Below are 18680 nucleotides of genomic sequence, written 5' to 3'. Positions count from 1 at the left end.
CGATCGTTTTGGGTAAATTATTCAACAAGAATGAAGGAGTGACGAATCAAGAATGTCTTAAACTGTACATCTGGAACACGTCACTGCCGTACGGAGGCAAATCTTCCACCTGGTTCCTGCTTTAACGTCTCGGTTCTTCACAGCAAAAACTAAACTTCATCACCGTTTTCACATGGAAGATCTTGTAATGTCCTGAGATTTTTTTTCTTTCTTTAGACCCAAGCTTTTTTTTTTTAAACGTATTTCTACACCACATTACTAAAATTGTCTGTATGGCCGCTGTCACTATTGTAATGTCGGGACATACACTGTCATAGATTCCTTAAAAAAAACAAATCAATAAAAGTTGCACTGTTTGCTCTTGAAGATTTCATAAAGAGGCTCGCCGTTTTGACTCTTTCTTAATCCCTCTCCCCATTGTCGTTATTTTGTATAAAACAATTTTTACTTTGTTAAAGGATATTTTTGGTACTTTCTATCAAAAGCTACATTTTAATGATTTTGTAAAAGCAATAAAAACAAAAGGAGTGAAAACTTGTTATAGGTACTGTACATCTTAAAAATGAATAGAAGGTCTTCTTGACTTTTTTTTCGGATGCAGAGCACTAAAGACTTGAACTGAAAAGAAAAGTTAGGAAGCTAAGCACACATCCCTGAGGAACCCCAGGTGTTTATAGATGTTTCAGGCTCAAATAATCTTAATGCATAGAGCTGCTACTTGTGTTAGAGAAGCAGAACATTTATAGTTAAAGCTTGTAAATTGGAGTAATCCGAAAGAGGAAAAATGGTTAGCATAGCACTTTAATCTTGTATAACTTTAGTGCTAATGCTACAGAAACACTGCCAGGGCATTTTATTTTATGACCGAATCAGCTGAAACCAATAAAAATGCTTTTACTTCTGTAAAAGTAAAAGCATTTTCATGAACAAGCCAAGAAAATTATTTTAAACAACGCTAATGAACTATTCAATGAGCTGAAAAAAATCGGCGCCAAGATGGCGGTTCTTTCTAAACACTTGTCATGACACAGCAGCCTTCAATTTTACTGACATCTTTGGGTTAAAGTTTTATAATCTGTCAATAAAAGTTAGTTGCAGCTCACCTCATGTTCGTTCTCCTTATCTGTTCATTTTAGATCCTCTTCCAGCGTTGTTTGCCTCCAGGTATCTATTCACTGCTGACTGTAGCTTCCGTATTTGCTATTTTGTATCGTGAATTTATGTCATTTCCTGTTTTAGGAACAACAACACACATCTGAATTTCTTTTATTTTAGGTTTCATTTCAGCCCTGTCCCAGGAGAGGTCGTGTGAACCCCACGGTCCCTGCGCGCGGTTACGCAAGGAGTCCAGTGGTACCGTGGAGCACACGCTTCATACGCCGTCCACTAGGGGGTGTACTGACACCGTGTGCGCTTTTAGGATTTTTTTTATTTATTTCGTGGTTTTGACTAATAGTTAACTTTTATAAATTTTAATATAGTTTTTTCTTAGCATTTTTGGTCTTCACACCTATTCTGGAAGGTCTGATGATCACGTTTATTCTGGAAGGTGTGAAATAGAGCAGACCTTCCTATTCTGGATGATTTGGACTTCAGAATAGGTGTGATAACCAAACCTTCCAGAATAGGAAGGTCTGGTCTATTTCACACCTTTAATATGTTTTTGGGTAAGAAAAAAAAAATTGGGACTGTTACCCACCAATACTACTTGTGACTTGAAGCAATTTGGGGAAACTCAGATGATGTCAATATTGGAGTTGAATGGTGTCCAAGTTCTGTGTGCCAGAGACGAATGCTTTGCCACAAAATGTGTGCATCCACCCTGAAACAGAAAGTCTTCCGAAAGCGTGAGACGAGTCCTGAGCACCGGCTGAAAAGACATTCAGACAAGAAAAGTCATTTTTAAGAAAGCCTTATAAAAAAAAATAAAAAAAAGACAGATTTGTTAGCAAAAATGTGTGTAAATATTTTAATTTTAAAAGATCAAAATCAAAAGATTCTCTCATTATTTTTGACATTTATCAAACAGAAATACCTTGAGTCATTGTAACTGATGTAAAAAGAGGAAAATGGTTGCAAGCCAAATAAATGTTCAATTAAAATGTTATAAACAAAGAAACTCCACAACAGACAAATAAGCGTGTCATCTTTGCCATTTATTAAAAATTATTTACATCAAGACGTGCTGTGAGGCGGTTCACTGCCCTCTCCCCCGGAACATTTCATCCTGCGATTTAAGCAATCCGCTCGGAACCAGGCGGCAAACCGGAAACAGACGATGAGCTACACTTCCTGTTATACCAAACGAGGAGATGAAAGCGCTAACAATGTCTTCACGAGGCACCAAACAACAAAGAAAACATGAATCATTCTGGCAGCTGTTGATGAAAAGAAAGCACTGAACAAGTTTCAGACCGCTCATTAAATCACATGATGACGTCACGCAACGTTTGGTGGGTTTTGATGTTAAACACCTTAAATCCGTAAATCGGTGCTGAAAATCTGTTATTTTTTTCCACAAAAACACCTCTTACAGAGTGGATGAAGTGATGTTTACCGAATGAGGTCGTTCTACGTCACGAAGGACGCAGGAACGAGATAAAAATCTGTAATTACACCCGGAGCCACATCAGTCATTACAGCGAGGAAAATGTTCTTAAAGCGAGACTTTTAATGAATAGCGTCGGATTTGGGAGATTTGACGATGATCGGGAGTCTTAGCTGCGGCAGCGGTTAGCACCAACAGCTAGCTCCTGATCAGCGCAGCTCGCACGTTTATGGACATGGACGTCAGGATGAGCTTTTATTAATCCATTACCTACCATTGTTGCTTTTACTGCATCATTTCAACGGCCACAAATGGCCCCCGAGCCACACCTTGGACACCCCTGCATTAAAATGCAAAACATTTTTTGGTCCAGTTTCTAGTGCAAACATCTTAGTACGCCTGAAATAAGACAAAACTAACTTACAAGGAACTTTTCAGCAAAAAATAGGAGCTTGTTTAAAGTGAATTATTCCTTAATATTGACTTTTAAAAAAGTAATAGTTCCAGTTAGAACATGGGCAAAATTTCTTACTGTAAGTGAAAAATATACCAGTGGAACTAGTGCTATTTAAAATTAATGAATAATTATTTACTTAACTATTTAGGTCATATTTTTGCTGAATAATTACTTTGAAGTTAATTTAGTCTAATCCCAAGTGTACTGCTTTTGCAGGGCAAAAATATTTAAATTGAAGATGGATTTTTTTTTTCCAAGTATAAAATGCACCATTTCCACAGCATGATGCATCCACTACCATACATATGTCTTGTCATGAAGACCAAAAAGGCCAATCTAACCATAAAGAGTTTCTCTAAACGGAGCTCAATGATCCGTGCAGAGTTGACGACAGTTTGGGTTCAATGGATGAAAGTCGAAGATAAAGTTCTGCGACAACAACAAGCTCACATCAGAGCCGGTTCTGGATTGGTCAAAGTATGTCAGCATTACTGATTGCAGCGGACCGGATGTCCACCCTGTTGAAAATTTGTGGGTTATTCTTAAAATTTATCAGCATTTCTGGAAAGACGATGCAGTCAAATGGACTGCAAAGAATAAAACTTTACTGAAGGACATTTGACAAAATATTAGATATAGTCTATGGACAATTTTGACCGATTGGAGGGTAGATAAAACAGTGAATTATTGTTTTGCAAAATACAATCGCTGGTTGTATGTTGTATTGTTGACCGACCATAAAATAAAAAGCCAAACTTCTGACCGGCATCGTACGGGTGAAGAGCATCGACACAATTGATTTTACCACAAAACTGTTATTTTCTGGAAAATACCCAATTAAAGAAATACCACCAGCACATGAGACGGTTCTGCTCAGACGGAAAATTTAAAAAATCATGCAGAATTCTGACATCAGGGGGGAAATTGGCGATGAAGCGCTCCATCTTAGCTTTCCAAAGCGGTGTTGGATACAGAACAGTCAAGTGAAAAACCTCGAGAGTTCTCCAGCAACGAAACACAAGACAACCACGTTTACAGGCAGTACATTCTCCACACGCGTCGTTTCTTCTTCTTCTTCTTCTTCTTCTTCTTCTTGGGTTTATAAGCCAGAAATGTTGACGTTTGTGTATTAACTTAAAAGATGCTCACGCTACAGGTTTAAAAAACAAAAAACAACAAAAACTAAAAAACGAACAAACAAAAAAAACGGACGTTCCAAAAGTCTGAGGACGTAGAAGCGGAGGAGACCGAGAACCGGCAGAGGATTCAGACCGAAGTCGGCTGCTGTTCGCCAGCGGCGGCGGCGTCCGGTCCGTTTTCCACCACAGTCCGAGCGACGTACCTCAGAAGCCCCCCGTGTTGGAAAACGTTAACGTCCACCTCGGAGTCGAACAGCGCCGTGACGCTGAACGACGTCCCTTTGCTGGTCTGGAGGGAAAGAACCAAAAGAAATCAGTGAACTGCGTGGAGATTCCCAGAGACGCAGACGCTGCTCAGACGCCTCACCCTGACGGTCAGCTGCTGCCGCGGCCGCAGGCGCTCCGGCAGCGCCACGCTGAAGCGCTCCTTCCCGCTCAGCTCCAGGGTGTCGGCGTTTTGCCCCGCCTCAAACTGCAGCGGCATTATGCCCATCCCCACCAGCTGGCTCTTGTGGAGCTTCTCGAAGCTCTCGGCGATGACGGCGCGGACGCCCTGGGAAAAAAAAAAAACAAAACAAAGGAATCAAGGTTTAAAAAGTAAGTTTTTCCTACGTTATGATGTCTAACTTCATTGTGATTGGAGATTTTCCAAGACAGAAACAAACAAAGTAGTAAAGCTGGTCGATACGACTTATAAATAAAATGTAGGATTTTTTTTTTATACCCAATTTGATTTCCGACTTTAATAAATTTTTATTTAGAGTTTAGATTGGGTCGGGCTCCGGCCATACACCTAAACTAAAATTTTTCCTCCTTGCCTTTCTTCACGTGACAGAAGATAAATTAAAAAGTATTTTTTATTTCAGTAATTCCTTTTGTGGATTGAAGTGAATTCAAAGTTCAAATAAATAGAAGCCGGTCAAACAAGATGGCGCCTCTAGGGTGCGCTAACATCTCTCGACCCAGCCCATCGGTGGAGGAAAAAAAAAGATTTTTGAAAAATTAAATTTGCAAAAACAAAAATATTTGATTAATTGATACAATTGAAATGGTGCATTATTGTAAAGTGAAAGACAAAGGACATAAATATTGTTTTCAGATTTTAAAGAGTATTTTTAAGACCCTAAAATGAAATCCAGGAACTTCAGAAATCTCCTAACCTGCAAGGTTCAAAAAGGTTTGAAACTGAGGTGGAGGTTCACCTTCCAGCCACCGACTTGTGCTTTAACCCTAACTCATTTTTTAGAATGGCCCAGTCAAAGTCCACCTCAGTCAAACGAGGTGGACTAAATCCACCTAAATCCTATTAAGCCTGCGTAAAAACTAGAAAATGAATGTTCACTAATTATTTTAATGTAATTTCAATAATATACAATCAACATTCATGGTGCGTAATGTTAAAGTATGACTATTGGTGTGTGTTTGTTTTAATTCCATTTTCCTGACATATACTACGTTGTGGGGACCCACTGCTCCTTGTGGGGACTGAAGTCTGGACCCACAAGGAGAAACGCTGTTTTTGGGTCAGAGGTCAGATTTAGGATGGAGGTGTGAATTGAGTTTTGGTTAGGGTTAGGTATGTGATGGTTAAGGTTTAGGCTGTAGAAATGAATGGAAGTCAATGGAAAGCCCCCACAAAGATAGCCAAGCAAACATGTGTGCGCATGTGTGTGTGCGTCAGTGTGTGTGTGTGATTTACCAGCAGGTACGGTCCCTTAGCTACCCAGTCCCTGGAGTTTCCAGAGCCGTAGTCTTTTCCTGCCAGGATGATGAGAGGCGTGCCGTCTCTCTGATAGCGATCAGCTGCCTCAAACACATCCAGCTGCGCATGCACATACACACACCCACAAGCACATACACACACAGAGAGAGAGAACCATTGAAACTGGACTCAGGCTGAATCAACCAGCACTCAACATTTACATGTACTAGACCGGTTAGGTTTCCTCTCACAGTCTGGCCAGAGGGAATATGCAGAGTCTTTGGGCCCGGCTTGCCAATGAACCGATTGTGGAGCTTGATGCTGGCGAAGGTTCCTCTCATCATCACCGCGTCGTTCCCTCGGCGAGCGCCGTACGAGTTAAACTCCCGCGGCGTCAGCCTGGGGACGCAGAGACACAATGTGAGAGTTGAGATCATTTGAAGCAGCTTGGAACCGTCACAATTAGCAATAAATCAATGAAATGCTGCTAACATTTGATGCTAAGTGCAAAGTTCGCACTACCTGACACTTCTGCCTGTTTTTCCTGTCCAAGCTTAAAGATTGTTGTTTATTGAAATGCAATTTTTTATTAATTTCATTTGTTGTTTTCTATTGTTTGGTTGATTTGTTTTGGATATATAAAATGTCTTCCAGTTCCGGTTTTAGATGTTTGTAAGAATTTAAAGTTTATTCTTTGTCTTGCATTATTATGTCGTTACCTTTACAGTGAAAACAACTGGGACAACTTATTGTCCAGCAAAATTCAAGTTCCAGCATTAATTATTCTTTTGAAATAAAAGTTTAGTGATCCTTCGATGGGTGTACTTGCACTAATATGCCATCATTATTGTTATACTAGTTGAAAATGGTCTCAAAATGACAATATTGTCAATTTATCACAGTAACTTCTGTGACCATTTATCGTCCAGAGAAATCAGCTCACCAGCTGGCGGTGTGGCACTGACCGTTTGCTCTGCAGGTACTTGGCGGCGGCGCTGACTCTGGCGATGCTGCCGGCTGGTGAGATGTGATCCGTGGTCACTTTGTCTCCGAGGAACAGTAAGGCGTGAGCGTTTTCTATCGACTGGAGCGGAGGAATATCTTTACTCTGGGGTGAAAAAAAAAACGATAAAAGGGAAGAGGTGAGAAGGCGACGGTTGCTGCGATGCAGGAAGAAGCGCCGGCTCTGGTGGAGGGACCTACGAGTTTGGTGAAGAACGGCGGCGAGCGGATATACGTGGACTTGTGATCCCAGGGGAAAACCACAGAGTCTGGACATTCAATCTTGTTCCAGAAGGTGTTCCCTTTCTGAAGGAGAGCAAAGGTCTCACGGTTTGCATGTGCAGCAGGATTAATTCAACAGCAGAACAGGTTCTGACCTCCATCCTCCTCCTGAGGTCCTTAAAGATGGAGGAGATGACCGTGTCCTCCTCGGTCTGCTGGACCTCCTCTCTGGACGGCCAAATGTCACGAAGATACACTTCCTTTCCCTCCGAAGTCCGGCCTGTTCAATTTGAAACATAAGCTGAAAATCACGTTTTTGAATATGTTCGCTTTTTAAAGAGCTTTCCGAGGACAAGCAGAGGGAACACAAGGCTTGAAGATGAAGAAGAAGAAAAAATCACGTCCTTTGAACTTTTTCACATTTTGACACTTTTTTTTATCATTTCTACTTTGCTATATTGTTCAGATTAAATCAGATTGGACTTAACAAGAGATGCGAACATTTCTGAAACAACTTCACCTGCTAGCAAGATGCACCAGAGAGGGACGAGGATCTGGGGCCTCGTGCACAAAGCAAACAAAAAATGCGCGGCGTCACATTTTACGCACAAGTCGGCATGTATAAAACTTTACTTTGCGTCACAGTTTGCGTAAATATATGCACTTTTTCTCCGTCGTGAAAATATGCGGCAGCCACGGAAAATTTTCTGTGGAAAATATCAAACTACAAAGCGTCAAAACTCACCTAAACTCACCAAAATCCCACTACACTGAGTTATTTAGACCAAGATGTTTCAAACCTGATGTTCTTTTCATGGTTTTAATATTTTATTGTTCAAATGTAAACGATAAAACTGACCAGACGCTTTCTTGGGTTGATTGGGGTTCAAAATTGCAACATTTGTTACGTTTTCAGCTTTCACACAGTTTTGTGTCAAACCAACCAAACTAATTGAAAAACCTGCCGCCTGTGGTGGAAACGCTGCACCAAGAAACGCTTAAGGAAATGACATAAACCTCAGAAGAAGGTGTGAGTGCAAACTTCTTCTTTGCAAAATGTAAACAAAAATGGAGTAGCGTCAGATTGTAGCGGTTGAAGGATTTCTCTTTTGCCTTTGGCTAAAGTCCACAAGCCATTTCTCCTGCTAGCGCGAGACACGTGCATTTGTTTTGGTTGTATTTACCCAGAATGCTGTGCTCCACAATCTACTTCCTGCTTTTAGACTAAAATGCTTAATTTTAGTCACATCGGTGTAAAAAAAACAATAATAATAAAAAAAACAGAAGCAAATAAATATTTCTAAAAATTATTAAATAACTCCAGACCTTTTCCAAAGCCTCTAAGCAGAGCAAATTAAATGTTTAGATTAAAATACAACCAGGTTGCAGAAGATAAAAGATTTTTTTTCTTTTACTTCGCCGGCGGTTGAGACGTGACTAAACAAGACGCTGAATCCATTCCTGCTCACTGACTGTAATCCGACCAAATTCCTAAAATCCCCGGCTGATCTCCAGCTTCTAGACAAACAGCTTATGGAGCCGCGGGCGGCGCCCGTCTCACCCAGAGGCTCTTTCTCAAAGTCGATTCCCACCGTGCCTGCGATGGCGTACGCCACCACCAGGGGAGGGGAGGCCAGGTAGTTGGCGCGCACGCAGTCACACAGGCGACCTTCGAAGTGCCTGTTGCCAGACAACAAACCGCAGGCCACCAGGTCCCCCTGAAACGACGGACAGCGAGACTGAGACTCAGTACAGAGTCTGAGTGAGGGCAGACGGAGAGCGGCGGCGGTGGGAGTTACCTTTTTGATGGCGTCGACTACGGCTTCTGGTAGCGGCGCTGTGTTCCCCACGCAGGTGGCGCAGCCGTAACCTATGACCTCGAACCTGTCACATGATCACAGCCATTATTTATGGAACTTTGGTTAATGTTGATCAATACGCTGGATGTCTATTTGTTTAATGATTTTGATGATGGTATTTGACTGGATGATGTTTTTATGGTTTAAAGCACTTTAAACTCCTCTGTTACTGAAATGTGCTACGCAAATAAATAAACTTGACATCCCACAGAAGAAAATGGATCCAACCTTTAAAAAAAAAAAAGGTTTTATCTTTGTTTTGTTTTTTCATTCTAAAACAAAGAAATAAAATGCTTTTAAAAGTTACAACAAATTCCCTGCAGTACATTATTCTAAAATATGTTTATGTGACTGAACATTAGTGGCTCTAAATGAGTTTTATTTCACCAGATCGAGGCTAAAACCTTCTCTCTGAGACGTAAAGTGTAAATATGTAACTGAAACCTCTTCTTCAAGGCTGCTGATGTCATTTCCTGTGCTGTCGGTGCGTAAAACCTGCTCACCCCAGCTGGTTGAAGTAAGGCAAGACTCCACTGGCGTTGAGGTAGTGGGTGACCATGCCACTTCCAGGAGCCAGGCTGGTCCGGATGTAGGGCTTGACGACGAGCCCGGCTTCTACGGCCTTCTTGGCCATCAGGCCTGTCGACGGCGAGGAACAGAGTGAGCAAAGCCGAGCTGCGACCTTGATGAAAAGCGTTCTCACGCTATCTGTGTTGTGTCCAGCTTCCACCGCCTTGAAACTGAGCTCAGTTTTGCTGAGAAGACTAAACAGTTCACGTCTGAATTTAAACTTTGGCATACCTGCGGTGAGCATGACAGACGGGTTGCAGTTGTTGGTGCAGCTGATGACGGCGGCGATGACCACGGAGCCGTGCGCCAGCTGATACTCCTGACCGCAGTGCAGGAAGGGGACGCGGACGTCCTGCTTCTCCTTGGAGATGTGGAAGCCTTTAAATCCCACCTGGGACAAAAGGAGAAGTTACTGGAAAGCTCCGCTGCCTAGCAACAAGAGGAATCAGCGCATACACCCGTCCAGGTTACCTTCTCGTTGAGGCAGCTCTGGAAGTCGTCCTTCATGCTGCTGACAGCCACTCTGTCTTGGGGTCTTTTGGGTCCGCTGACTTGGGGAACCATGGAGCTCAGGTTGATCTCGATCACCTGCACAAACATCGCTGGCTTCAGCGGAGCTCATTGAATACACTGTGGCTTCTAAAACCTTTCAGACAACGCACTTAAATTGACAGAGAGTCAAGTACAAAGGAATACAGCTGCATCTAAATTAGAATACAATTTTAAAAGTTAATTTATTTCAGGAATTCAATTCAAAAACTGAAACCAGTGTAATGTATTAAGAGTTAATTTCTAATAAATTTAATGGAAAAGGTTTAAAGATAATGAAAATTCAACATAAAGTTTCTCACTAAGTCTAATTAAGCATTTTAATAAAAAGCATTAAACTGAAGCAGGCAGTCACTATAACACAGGTGTGCAAAACTTTGTCCACATTTCACCAACGTTGAAAAAATAAAATGTTCCAATTGCAATGTTTTCATCAAGAAACAATTAAAATGTCACATGAATATGTTTGTGCATAGTTAAACTGGAGTTTTTTCAAAATTGGTGCCTTTCCACACACAGGCTGACAGCCCTGTTCCCCCCAAATATATCATCTTGTGTTTAAGGAAGCAGAATAACATCTGACTTTCACTTTTTGAATTGAATTACTTTAAAAAAAACAAAAAAAAACGTTTTATTAATCTGCTGGCGAGGCTGCACAGTGGCGCAGTTGGTAGAGCTGTTGCCTTGCAGCAAGAAGGTCCTGGGTTCGAATCCCGGTCCGGGGTCTTTCTGCATGGAGTTTGCATGTTCTCCCTGTGAATGGTGGGTTCTCTCCGGGTTCTCCGGCTTCCTCCCACAGTCCAAAAACATGACTGTCAGGTTAATTGGGCTCTCTAAATTCTCCCTAGGTGTGAGTGTGTGTGTGAATGGTTGTGTGTCTCTGTGTTGCCCTGCGACAGACTGGCGACCTGTCCAGGGTGACCCCGCTTCTCACCCGGGACGCAGCTGGAGAGGAACCAGCAACCCTCCTGACCCCATTAGGGATAAAGGGTGAACAGAAAATGGATGGATGGATGATCCGATGTGAAATTACCTCTGAGAACTGAGGATCTTCTGAGGATTCTTCATAGCTTCGGAAAAGATTTACAGCCTTCATGTAGGACTGCAGTAATTCAAGCTTCTTGTCAGTGAAATCTGGAAGGACGAATTAAAATACATTACAGAAAAAAAGGGACATTTCATACAAAATCCACTTCTTTTTTTTTTAGCTCAAATACATTTCATGTGTACGTGGGAGTCTCTTTTGAAAAGTTGAGGTGTACAGAAAAGTTGAACTTGACCTTCATAAATATCTTTATATTCTATCAGTCATAGTTTATTAATTGAAAGCATGCCCACTTTGATTGCTCATTTTACTCACTTGTCTTTTTAAAGTGCTTGAGTGTTACGTGGTCGATGGGGAAAAAGCTGACAGTGGCGTTGTATTCTGGACACATATTGGCGATGGTGGTCCGGTCAGGCGCCGACAGCTGGGAGACACCTGGTCCAAAAAACTCAACAAACTTCCCAGAGATTCCCGCCTGCCGCAAGTGCTGAGAAAACAAAAGACCAGAGAGACAAACCCGAAGCTCAGAGCGTTGTTATCTGGAACATCTAAAGCTACTATAGTTGATCGACCCTAAAAAGGAACCTTTGTGATGCCGAGGACGATGTCGATGGAGGTGGCCAGCGGGTTGATGGAGCCCACCAGCTTACAGCCCACCACCTGAGGTAGGGTCAGCGACACCGGTTGGCCCAGCATCACCGCTTCAGACTCGATTCCTCCAACGCCTGGAAAAGACAATGTGAAGCCAGTTACCGATGATGCAGTTTAAACGAAAAGCTGAGAAACGTCGGCTGGAAGAGGCCGTACCCCATCCCAGGATTCCCAGGCCGTTGATCATGGTGGTGTGGGAGTCGGTGCCCACCACGCTGTCGGGGTAGATCAGCCCGTCGCTGACCTGCACCACCCTGGACAGGTACTCCAGGTTCACCTGGTGGACGGCGCCGACGTCCGGAGGAACCACGTTCACATTTTTAAAAGCCTTCGAACACCACTGTTGGGCAGACGAGGAGAAAGGTCAACGAGGAGTCTCGTCCAAATGAACATTCATTTTATCTTCTCTACGTGAAATCCAAACACAACTGATGTTTTGGTACCTTAAAAAAATGGAGCCTCTCTTTGTTTCGCTGCAGTTCCATTTCCTGGTTCTTCAAAGCCGTTTCCACTCTGCAAAAAAGATTAAGTGAAAATCCACAGTTAGCAAAACACTAATATCTACATTACCTTGCAAGAATGCTTAACTTGTGCACGACCTTTGAACTTTCCCACATCGAAATGACTAACAGGAATCCTCCCTAATGCCTAATTTAGGATAATCTCGCTCTCATATTTTCACTGTTGCTGCAATTCTGCAAGTATTTTACAGTGGGTGGTGTGTTTAGGGTAATGAACAAATGTTTGTTTTCTGCCACACACACACACACACACACACACACACAGTGCTTTGGATGTAGCCTCAACAGAGCAGAACTGAGTTGTTATTTCAGCAATTGGCCTTTTTTGAGTCTGTATTCTCCATTTAAAAATTGTGTACTAAATTTGTTGACGACTATTTCAATTATCAATTAACCACAATTAATCGAATTAATCACTTCAGCCCTTCAAAGGCCATGAATACTTCTGCAAAGGACTGAAACTCTTTGAATCTAGTCCCAGTGTTACACAGACTGAATCAGTCAAATCCTCTAACTAGTGAAGACGTACTCAGAAACGGGCTGCAGGTGGAAGGGGCAGAGCAGGGGAGTGTTTTCGATCTGCTGGACCGAGGTAGGGCGGCCCGACGAGGCGGGGGGGTCGCTGCAGGCGGCCTTGCTGCAGGAGCCCCGCTGGCCCCCGCAGTGGGAGCCGCCTCTGGACGGAGGCCGGGCCGCTGTGGAACGAGGAGGAGGCTGGCTCTGGTTGGAGCTGTCGCCTCCGCCTGGGTTGGGAGCGTTCTGTATGGCGCTGGTGTGACAAGGTTCAAAGGTTAAAAGGAAATAAAGAAGCAAACAAGCAAACAAAGGTGGGATTTCTTTCCAGTTAATTAACAAACCATTTGCTGTAATCAATTTGTAGCGAGTGGTCTACGATGAGGTCTGTGGGGCATTTGGGGTTCACTAGATTGGGGTCCACGCCGTGTTTGGCCACAGCGTCTCTCATAGCTGCCAGGTCCACCATAGCAGGAATACCACTGACACACAAACGCAGCAAAAAAAAAAGTTTGTTTTTTTGTTCCCAACTATCGCTTTCTTCTCAGCCGAGGAATTAAAAAGTGAGTAGACTCACGTGAAGTCCTGCAGAAGGACTCGTGCCGGGGAGAACGGCACCTCTGCTTTTTCCTGCTGCTGCTGCCAGTCCAAGATGTTCTGCACATCCTCCTCTTTCGTGCAGAAGCCGTCGCAGTTGCGAATCGCCGCCTCCAGCAAGATCCGGACGGACAGCGGCAGTTTGTCTGCGTATCGTAAATAAAAGAGTTGATTCTCCAGGGGGTACGGCTGACGTTACGACAGACACGGCGCGGCGGTAAACTCACCGTATCTCGGGTCGCCTAATTTACGTGGGTTGTAGAACTTGATGCCATCTGGTAACGTGTCGATCAGATGGGCGTACGGGTGATCTGAGGAGGAGAAGTTAACACTTAGACCAAAAAGGACATTTAATATCTTCTAGTAATTAAAGAGTCACATGACAGAAATAACAGTGTTCCTGCAGGTTTCACCAACTCAAATTTAGGACATTTTGAGACCATTGTGAATAAAATTTAAGGCCTGTACAGAAATGTGCAAAAGAAAGTGATTGTTTTTCAGGGCACCAAAATGTATTGAATCCGAATGCATCTAGCATCGTACAGGTTCAAATTCAAAAAAACTTTATTGATCCCAAAGGGGAATGAAATGTCACTGCAACTCATAAATTCAGATTGTTCAAAGTTTATGATAGCAGCAGTCGCCCAGGCAACTGGTGTTAAGTTTACACTTACAAATAAAAGACACAATCTAGATATTAGTAGCTTGTTACCTCACAGGTCGCAGTGTATGAAGATGTCTGCACCCGATTCAAACTTCTGCCTGAGAAAAGTCTACCGTACATAGAATATATAAGAATAAATAGCCCTGCCAAACGTTGAGACCAGTGATTAATTTGTTTGAGGCCATCTTTGGTGAATTTAAAGGGGCAGTAATATGTTTTCCATAGTGCCATTTTAGGGTATAGTCAAGACAGAATGTTACCTCCAGTTGTTAGAAAAATGCTATATATACCAACTATGACTTAAAAGAAATTTTATAATACACTAAGGAAATACTTCCCTAGTGTATTATAAGCCTAGCGGGCCACCAGGCTAAGAGTAATTTGTTTATTGTAAATACGTTTTTTTATACACCAATAATATTGACAGTAAAGACAGGATAAGATGGTTTATACTTGTTGGACTACCGTCACCTGCTCATGCACCTCTGAATTTTTGTAACTTCATTTTTTAACACAAAACATGGTGTGCCACTGGGTGGACTATTCCCGGGCTCAGCAGGTTTTCTGGGGAAAATATTTCCCTAATTCATGTAACGCCTTGAAATTGGACCCCGGTATCTTTAAAAGTCTTCTTTCTGAAACTCCATCTTCAGGAAGTCGTTGTAACATGGCTCCTCTATTAACCCTTTAACAACATTTTTACCAGTGTTTTACTAAGAAGAAGCTCCTGTAATGAGCTCAGGTGTTCCACCACTTGTTTGCTAATTGCTGCTGGCTAGTCTGAAGGAGCTGAGAGGAGGAGTAACTGGGGAGGAGGGCTGCTCTGTGAGGCCGGAGCTCGGGAACTGCAGCTCTGAGGAGGAGCTGCACCTCAAAGGCGGGGCTTGGTCCAACCAGGCACTTTGCACAGCTGAATGGTTCCCATGGAGATTAAAGGATTTCTCAAACATGAATGAAAGAATCAAAGTAACGCTCCAGGTACAGTACAGACCAAAGGTTTGGACACACCTTCTAATTGAATCCAATTAGAAGGTGTGTTCAAACCTTTGGTCTGTATAGTATGTTTTTGATGGTAACATCATGCAACATTATAACATGATGTAAAGCTAATACTGTCCCTTTAAGACCAACCATCTAAAGCATGCAGAGCATCGAACTGTAAGTTCAGCTCTCATCTTCCTCAACTTTACCACATCTATTGTCAGATCACACAATACACGGATGTGACCTTTCATCAAGAAGCAAGACAACAACAACCCTGCCTGCTTTGTGCCGTTTAAGATTTTAAAAGCTTACTGACACAAACACAGAAGCACGTACGGAGGTTTTCATTTTATTGTTCAATAATGTAAACAGACGGGAGCCACATTCCTGCAAAGGAGATAATAAGCAGGAGGGCCGGACACACTGGGGGCATTCCTTATCTCTGCAGCATTTCCTTAAAACAGACTCAACAATATGGTGGCGTTGCAGCATGACGTATTGAAACAGGTAAAGGCTGGTTTACCTTATCAAGTTAAGCAGAGGTTTTAAGAAGTTAGAGGCTAGAAATTAAATTGGACTTCATTTTCACCAGTCTGATTAGAGCAACACTGTTTTAAAACTTATGACGGAGTCGCATTACAGTAACAAAAAAAACAAAAAAGTTGGACAAGAATAATAATACAAGAAAAAAGTTGGTATAAGAAAAAACTTAGAAGATTATCAGAATAAAGCCATAATTTCAGTGGATTCAAGTAATAATGTTATGACAACTCCCATCAGTGACATACGGTGAGGTTCATAGCTGGTGAGGTACTGACTTAATCATAATAATATTTACAAATATAGACCCCCTGCATGTTATTATTTACATAAGGAAATTTCGCGCATGTGGACAAAGCTGGAGGGCAAAAACACAATTCTTTTACGTCATTCATAGCCGCGCTGCCGCCGTAGAATAATTCTGTTACCTCAATCAAACTTGGACATGTAGATATTATTAATTTCGTGCTGTGCTCCACAGCAAAGAGGAAAACCGTTAAAGTACAACTCAAAACCACGTCTTTCTCGCTCTCTGTATCAGCACAGCTACGCGAAGACTCGTTGTCATAGCAACTGAGAACAACGCCACAAAAAACAAAACAAAAAAAAAAACACTCAATTATTTCCCACACAAAGAGCAGAACATTCAGTCTGTTGCAGTAGTATGGTTTCAGGCTTAATGTTTATTTTGTGATTATTATTAAGTGATTGATGTGGTAAGAGGAGAAAACTATAAATATATCGCTGCACTTGACTGTATCTGTGTCAAACTCCAGTCCTCCAGGGCCGCTGTCCTGCAGTATTTTGATGTCCCACAGGTATAAAACACTGGAATGAAATGGCTTAATTACCTCCTCCTGGTGTAGTCTGTTCTCCAGAGCCTTAATGACCCAATTATTCTATTCAGGTGTGGTGCAGCAGAGGCACATCTAAAAGTTTACTCAGAAATTACTGTATCTAACTTTAAAAATCTCAGACATAAGATTAGAAAAGAGCTGTAAAAACAAAAAAGCTTAATTTGCCCCATTAAATGAAATATAGCTACTATTAGAGAACAGAAGAGAATGCTTCTTTTATTCTGTAAAAGACAAAATTGGGAAAATTATTATTCTCAACAATAGTTCACAAACAATCTTCAGCTTTTTATGTTTAGTTTCTCTCCAGGCGACAGCTTGATTTAACATTCAAATTTCCTGTCACCCACACAGTATTGTGTATTTTTACAAAATATTGCCTTGCAGGTTTACCGGCTATAAAACGACTCTATGCACAAAGAGGTTGTCACAGATAAAACCAATTCATGGCCACTGACTAAAGAGTAGCAACAAGAAAAAGAATAAACACAGTAGAGCCCGATTAGTCTCACACTTCAATAGATGCAAGAGTGAAAAGAAAAACAAAGTAAAATGGTTTCCTACTCAGTTTCAATGACAAAATCCCATTCTTTTCAGACTAAATCAGATTTAATATTGAGGCATTTTAACAAGACTTAACTATTTGTATGGCAGATATTTCTACAATGGAAAATAATTTAAAACAAATCACTCATATTCCAGTCACTAGTATGAGGAGATGGTTGGATAATATTTAGACAGTTGTATATGAGGTAAAGTTTTAAATTAGCTTTTCCCATTTTATCCAAAATATATAATTCAAATTTCCAATTTGTTTTCTATGTAGGAAAACTGAATGCCACACAGTGAAGCCAGGTATAAACTCTACATATTTACCACTTAGAAACAATATAAATATTCTACATACAACCATGCACTGTTGAATCTTATGCGTTGTTATTAACAACATAGATATAAATACAGATGCTATGCTAATAGAGTGAAAACAAAAAACTGTATAACGGTATCTAGGTTGCAGCAGCAGAATGTGTGTACAGGTGTGTAATTATATATTAGTTTACGCATTAATAGTGTTATAATAGGTAATACTGTAAAGCAGTAAAGTTAAGAACAGAGTAATAATGTATATGAGAGACAAACACTGATAAAGCAGGGAGTTTTTCAAGAAACCTTTTGCTTGTTAAATATATTACAATTTGGAGTTTTCCACTGACTGGTTCTGGTCTGAAAGGCCGATCTTTTTCCCAGCAAATATTATAACACTAAAACCCAGAGTCTTCATAAATTATGTAATGGCTGTAAACGGTCAATGTAAAAGTGTTGTGTGCCAGGTTTTCATTAAAACATCTTAGCATGTTTTCATAATGTCAAGGTGAGGAAGAGAGGTGCAGAGCTAGCCTAGGTGCGAAAAGCTAACATACCCTCTTATCGTAAAGCACACTTGTGAAGAGCACTTATCGAGCTACCGGCTTAACCTCTTCTAGAGATAACAAGAACCAGTTTAGTTATAAAACAAAACACAAGCAGGAATCATTTAGGTAAAAGTCGTGGCAATGGCATCAAGAAAGACACCAACGGGTTTAGCCTTTAGCATTTTCTTTTTTGCCATACTAGCTGTCATATCTGTATTATTGCGTTAGCTACGTGCTAGCTTTTCTGTCGGGGCCCTTTATATAACGTTCACGTGAAACAGGCCGAAGTTCTCCTACGAGCGAAGAGTCCGTTTCAGAACTGTTTTTTTCGATTAGTTTACACGCTGTAGCCACTCGGACTTGTCCGTAGAAGGTTCGTAAAAGACTCGTTTTACCTTTAATTGTCGCATTGAGCGCCATGATGACTCCTGAAATCAACACGGGCCCCTTCTCCCACTGCAGAACCTACCCAGGGCGGACCAATTACAAAACAGCAAACCGTAATTTAACCAATCAGAGTACAGAGCTGCTCGGTCACGCCCAACCAGAAATTTGTTGTAGAATAAACATTAAACAGCAATTTTTAGAAACTATATGGATAAAAAAAAGCCATGTTTTTAAGAAATACAAGATTTGTAACAGGTGAGAGTTCAGATACTATCTTATTATCATTATTATTAATAAGTAATAATGACAAAATACTATCTCACAATAAGATTACATGCTCCTCAGGCATAATAATATGATATAGTGTCTATCACTAATTAGCTTTAACATTATCATGATATGCATAACTATAAAAGCTAAGTCAAAATTTTGAAAGGGTATCTCGTAGTATTTGCATAGTATCC

General features: G+C 41.4%; 1 protein-coding gene across 1 annotated transcript; it reads right to left on the bottom strand.

Annotated features, from left to right (window-relative positions):
* Positions 1-2135: 2135 nt before the first annotated feature.
* ireb2 (iron-responsive element binding protein 2) lies at positions 2136-18309 on the bottom strand. Its single transcript, XM_044125462.1, has 22 exons — positions 18225-18309; positions 13603-13686; positions 13356-13521; positions 13123-13260; positions 12795-13034; positions 12188-12257; positions 11901-12084; positions 11679-11818; positions 11409-11580; positions 11082-11182; positions 9971-10087; positions 9731-9890; positions 9433-9568; positions 8870-8954; positions 8632-8788; positions 7226-7350; positions 7050-7154; positions 6812-6954; positions 6098-6245; positions 5844-5966; positions 4512-4697; positions 2136-4433 (listed from the first exon to the last, which is right to left on the bottom strand). The coding sequence occupies exons 1-22, from the start codon at positions 18247-18249 to the stop codon at positions 4272-4274; spliced, it is 2967 nt and encodes a 988-aa protein (XP_043981397.1). The 5' UTR covers positions 18250-18309; the 3' UTR covers positions 2136-4271.
* Positions 18310-18680: the final 371 nt, after the last annotated feature.

Source organism: Gambusia affinis, linkage group LG08, assembly GCF_019740435.1.
Source record: "Gambusia affinis linkage group LG08, SWU_Gaff_1.0, whole genome shotgun sequence".
Taxonomy (NCBI): domain Eukaryota; kingdom Metazoa; phylum Chordata; class Actinopteri; order Cyprinodontiformes; family Poeciliidae; genus Gambusia; species Gambusia affinis.
The sequence above is the reverse complement of the archived record's forward strand: the minus strand, read 5'-3'. Positions and strand labels throughout refer to the sequence as shown.